Here is a 5429-nt window from a genome sequence, read left to right on the forward strand (position 1 = left end):
TCTCGCCGTGTGAATGTTAGTGAATATTGACCGATCCCTTATACCGCAAGTCTGGTGTGGTCCAACAATCTCTTTTATAACCGTTTGAAGTCTTTTAGCCAGTACTTTCATATAGATCTTGTAGTCGACGTTCGTTAAGCTGATTGGACGATAGGACTTTACTTGCCTTAAAGCGATTGGATCCTCTGTTTTGGGGATGAGAACTGTATGCGTGGCCAGGAAAGAAGGCGGTAGGCGCTTCCGTTCATATGCGTCTTCTAAAAGGTGGGCTATTATAGGGGCTAATTCATTCTTGAAAGTCTTGTAGAATTCGGCGCCTAATCCATCTGGTCCTGGTGACCTCCCTCGTTTTAAGTCATCGATAGCCAACTCTATTTCAGCGACAGAAATCGGGCGCTCTAACACCTCTTTTCAGTTGTCATTAATCTTAGGCACTAAAGCCAGGAATTCTGTCCTGAAGATTTCTAAGTCTACCGCTCTAAGCGCAAATAGACCTTTGTAAAACAGGGTGAAAGCATTTTCGATGTCGTTCTGTTCGTTCAAAATAATGCCGTCTTGTTCAACTTCGGAAATCACATTCTTGCGGGCGCATTTTCTTTCCCTTGCCAGTGCTCTTTTAGTTGGTGCCTCACCGGTTATCTCTTTATCGGCTCTGGCTCGTACAAGCGCACCGCGGTATCGGTCGATATCAAACTGTTCGAGCTTATGTTTGAGCGAACGGATGTCAGCCTTGAACGTGCCTGGAGCTGAGTTTTCTTGATTTATTAGCATTTGCAGGCTCTTTCGTAAGTTCGTCTCATACTTATCATTCTCGTACTTTATAGCGTTAGCTCGTTCCAACGCTTTCATTTTAGTTTTTTGCTTGAAAGTCTCCCATTGTTCGCAAACCACTGTGGCTGTATCATCCTTAATTTCTTCAAGCATACTTGACACTTGTTCCTTGAAAACGTCGTCATCTAAAATCTTCGCGTTAAACTTCCATAACTCCCATGTGAATTTATTTTTATTTTCTTTCTTGTTCTTACTATCAAACCAGACAAGACAGTGGTCGCTGAATGACACAGACTGCACATGGTACTCTCGCCAAAGCGCTGTCAATTCGGCCGAAACGTACATTCTATCAAGCCGGGCGTGACTGGCTCCTTGGAAATGCGTAAAGCGAACGCAGTGGTCGTCTTCCAAGCATTCCGCTACGTCTTCGAGCCCAAATTCATCGATTAAGCTTCGAAGTTCTGCCGTGCTGGCGTCTCTGTACGGTGTATCGTTCGCTTTATCTCGCGCCGCTAAAACACAATTAAAGTCTCCCATCAGTACTAGTTTCCGATCGACATCGCAATAATTTTTGAGTCCCTCAAAAATCTGTCGTCTTTCCTCGAGTACATTAGGAGCATACAAGCATATCACCCGCCATAGCACTGAACCAAAACTAAAATCGCAAAGAACCATACGTCCTGCAATGTCCGACCGTACGGCCTGCACCTCAAGCCCCAAATGTTGGCGCACAAAAAGAACACAGCCTGCGGATCTCCCAACCGCATGGCTCACACACGCGTAGTAATGTGACATGAAAGGGAGCATCATACTCTCGGTCTCAACATCTCCTTCAATTTTCGTCTCTTGTACGGCAATAATATCTAAATCTTTTTCCGTTGACAACCTATATAACTGCCGTTGCCTCCTCCTCGCACATAGCCCTCGGACATTGATTGTGGCGAATCGCAAAGCTCTATCTGGCAGCGCCATTGTAGTATGGAAGGAGACCAAGAGGATGGTGCTTACCGTTGACAAGAAGCATCCTCAGCGCCAGAACAAGCGCTCGTCCAGTCCCAGAACTTACAACTACGAGGCCGCCGGCGGCGGCGGCTGCGTCGGCGGCGTCGGCGGCGGCGTCGTCGCCCTCGTCGTCGTCCTCCGGTCTGGAGGGTTGTTCGGCCGAGGTCGCAACGTCGACCGACGCACGGGAGCTGCTTTTGACGGTGGCTCTCCGTTGACGGGCGGGCCAGAAGATGTGTCATCTTCCTCGACGACTTCGCGCGAGCGTTTAGTCGCCGCGGCGGCGGTGCCCTCGTTTGATGTGTCCATGTTCTGCTCCCCCTCGCTGGCGCTTCCCATTGAGGTCGCGTTTATCTTCTCGTCCTGAACCGACCTCGCCGTCGATGGGTCTTCTGTTCTCTCAGGTGTGCCATTTTCTTCGAGGTTCGGAGTGCCTTGGCGTACTGTTTCGCCCGAGGCTTGCTCAGCCGGCCCATTTCCAGCCGTAGCTTTGTCTTCCGACTCCGCCTTGGCTGCTGCTTCAGCATCAGCTTCATCCATTAGGAGCTCCCAGTTATCGTCACTCCTCGCGGGCCCTGCGACGCTGGCGTAGGTACGCACGCACTCGGTCTCGTCGTGGCCAAAGCGACGACATAGCACACAGCGCGGTACCTTGCAGTCACGACGTATGTGGCCTGTGCTCTGGCATCGCAAGCAGAGGGGTGCCCTGCCCGGCACCACGACAAGGGCCAGCTCACCAGCAGTCCTAAGCTGATGCGGTATATCTTCCGGCTTCACACCGGCCTTGAGCTTCAAAGTCACTGTCCGGGTTGTCGAGCTCTTGTGAGACACACCATTCACCCTCCAACGCTCCTTGACCACATCTGTCGCTTTCCCGTACACTAGCAGAGCCGCCCGCACGTCGTCGTCGGGGACGGTGGGCAGCAGCCAGTGCAGTTTCAACCGTAGGTCCTGGTGAGACGGGTCGATGAGAACGCAGCGATGGTTCTTCACTTGCACTTCGTTGTTGGCGAGCAGTCTTTGCACACCTGCGTCACACTTGAAGGTAACTGCCCACACGTGATTCATTTGATACGCCCCCAAGGCCGTAACCTCGGGGAGCAGATTCAAATTCACCAGCGTATCCCTGAAGTCTTCTACTCGGTAGGGCCGTGCACTCACGTCCGCATGCATAAAAACGGTATTCAAAACCAAACGCCCTGAAGGAAGACTAGGCAAAACAACACGATACTCATCATCCGATGCAGAAGAAAACCTGTTACCGCGGCCGAACACGGCCGCTGATACCGCTCCAACGGAGCCCATTTCACACGCGTCCGTTCGCTATCGCGACCGGAAGTGGAATCACCAACCAACTGAGCTAGCAGGCCATTTTTTTTTTCTTTATTGCCGGGCTCCGACACGGTACACAAACACTAAAGGAAATTTACATTGTACCCCTTTCAGGTGGTACTCACACTCAACCGTCTGCTGCAGGCATCGTCATGCTAAAAGTCCTTTAAGGACACCAAAGGCTCTACCCTCGAGAGCCACTCAGGAACGTGAGCAGCCGTTTTCTGTATTTCGACAAACCAGTGCACACTCTCGCGCAAGTAAATTCGTGCAGGCCTCGCATCCGGTTCACAGTGGCATCCAGCCATTCGTGAGCGCCAAATAGCGTGGAGGCCCAGCAGCAGTATTGCATCATAAGGCACTCCCTCTTCGTTCTGTAGAGGGAGATACCGTATTCCATACGTGTCTAGAGGCAAGTCTTTCTTCAGCGTTCTTTGCAAGACGTCCCAGAAGTAGACGCCTTCCCAGCAGTGCAAGAATACATGATCGATTGTCTCTCATTCTACTTCCGGCCACTGGCGTGTACGGACGCAGGATCATGAGCTCCCACGGAGCGGTGATAGCGGCCGTCGATGGCCGCGGAAACAGGATTGAAGATAAGGAAGGACAGGAGTACGAAATCGTTTTGCCTACGTTGCCTACCGGTCGTGTTGTTCTAAACACCGTGTTTTTGCACGGCGACGTGCGAGTTAGGCCGTACAGGGTCGAGGATTTCCGCGACGCCCTCGCCAACGCTGGTGCGCTCCCCGACGTTGTGGCGTTGGGGGCGTATCAGGTAAACCACGTTTGGGCGGTTACGCTCAACAGCACCGAGGCAACGAAGAAGTTGGCAGCGTTAAAGGAACTGGATGTCAAAGGACGGCGCTGCATTATCATCGATCCTGCCGACCAACAGGTGAAACTACGGCTGCACTGGATGCTGCACGGTGTAGCCGACGACGACATTCGGACGGCTCTTGCGGGTTTTGGGAATGTAACGGAGGTGACCCGGGAGCGTTGGCGTGTTTCAGGCGTCAAGGAGAAGGGGTCTACAACCAGGACGGTTCTCCTCAAGCTGAAACCCGGTATGAAGGTTGACGACCTGCCACACCAGTTACGCGTCGCCGGCGAGCTGGCCCTTGTTGTGGTGCCTGGGCGGCCTATGCAGTGCTTACGGTGCCGCGGCACGGGTCACGTTCGACGTGAATGCAAGGTACCCCGGTGCTCCAAAGGCAGGCGTTATGGCCATGGTGACAGCGAGTGTGTTCGCACATACGTGGTGGCTACCGGTGCGGTATCGAGAGACGACACGGCAGAGCTTCTGATGGACGTCGTCGAGGCGGAGGAGGCGGCGAAAGGAGCAGTGGAAGTTGGCAAGGCTGCCGGGACGACCGACGCATCAGGGCCTCCCAGCGGAGACATTAGTGGACCCGGCAACCAAAGGAAGCCACTCGAAGAGGAAGAATTACCTTCTAGTCAGGCGAGCACGTCGGCAGACGGGGAGAACGTCTTGGCAACTAAGGACGCCGAGCCAATGATCAACGAGGAACAGCAGGACCAGAGCTCCGCCCGTTCAGTGAGTGGCACCGCCCCAGCCAAGCGCCCTCATGGCCTGACCGACAACGAAGGGGACAAGGCGGCAGCTCTCAGTGGTGAGGAGCCGCCAGCAAAAACTGCTCAATCCCGACGGTCATCTTTCAGACCGAAACCCAACGTTTTGGCGGACAAGCGTGCCGGCGATAAGGCAGCCCCGCGGCAAGGTCAGGGGCCTGCACCGGATGGCTCCGGTGGCAACGACGGCGTCTAGCCATGTGCTAGACGGGTGGGGTAAGCACCATGCTCTTGGCCTCTTCACTATTTGCGACAATGGCTTCTGTAACCCCGTTGAAAGTAGCCACACTCAATGTTAGGGGCTTGGCAGGAAAGAAAAAGCAAAGCCAAGTTTACCGGCTTTTAACAGAGCACGATATTGACTTACTGGCCGTGCAGGAGACAAAAGTAGAAGGGGAAGAAGAGACCGGGAGCATGGTGCGACGTTTCACGTCTAGATTCTACGCTGTAGTGAGTCATGCGATAGGTACATCTGCTGGCAGCGTCCTTTTTGTAAAGAAGTTGCCGGGTCTTGTCGTGCAAGCTCATTTCTCATGTCCGTCAGGTCGCTGTGTCGCTATCGATTTTACATTGAAGAACATTGAGTGGCGAATTGTCTGTGTGTACGCACCAAATGTTACGGACGAAAGGGCTGCGTTTTTTCAAAGTGTTGAACAGCGTCTTTGTTCCGAGAAACAGCTTATCATCATGGGCGACTTCAACTGCGTCCTAAGTGGCTGCGATAAGACCAGTGC

General features: G+C 53.1%; 1 protein-coding gene and 1 pseudogene across 1 annotated transcript; one reads left to right on the forward strand and one right to left on the reverse strand.

Moving 5' to 3' along the window:
• Nucleotides 1–1839: 1839 nt before the first annotated feature.
• On the reverse strand, nucleotides 1840–3078 carry LOC149346163 (uncharacterized). Its single transcript, XM_089586004.1, has one exon. The coding sequence runs from the start codon at nucleotides 3076–3078 to the stop codon at nucleotides 1840–1842; it is 1239 nt and encodes a 412-aa protein (XP_089442130.1).
• A 565-nt stretch (nucleotides 3079–3643) lies between these two features.
• Nucleotides 3644–5155, forward strand: LOC149346164 (uncharacterized; annotated as a pseudogene).
• Nucleotides 5156–5429: the final 274 nt, after the last annotated feature.

The sequence above is a fragment of the Amblyomma mixtum genome, chromosome 4, assembly GCF_055824585.1.
Source record: "Amblyomma mixtum isolate Tamu chromosome 4, ASM5582458v1, whole genome shotgun sequence".
Taxonomy (NCBI): domain Eukaryota; kingdom Metazoa; phylum Arthropoda; class Arachnida; order Ixodida; family Ixodidae; genus Amblyomma; species Amblyomma mixtum.

Bases quoted from the DNA above. Each gene is read 5' to 3' on its own strand.
- LOC149346163 (XM_089586004.1), bottom strand. From the start codon at position 3,078: ATGGGCTCCGTTGGAGCGGTATCAGCGGCCGTGTTCGGCCGCGGTAAC.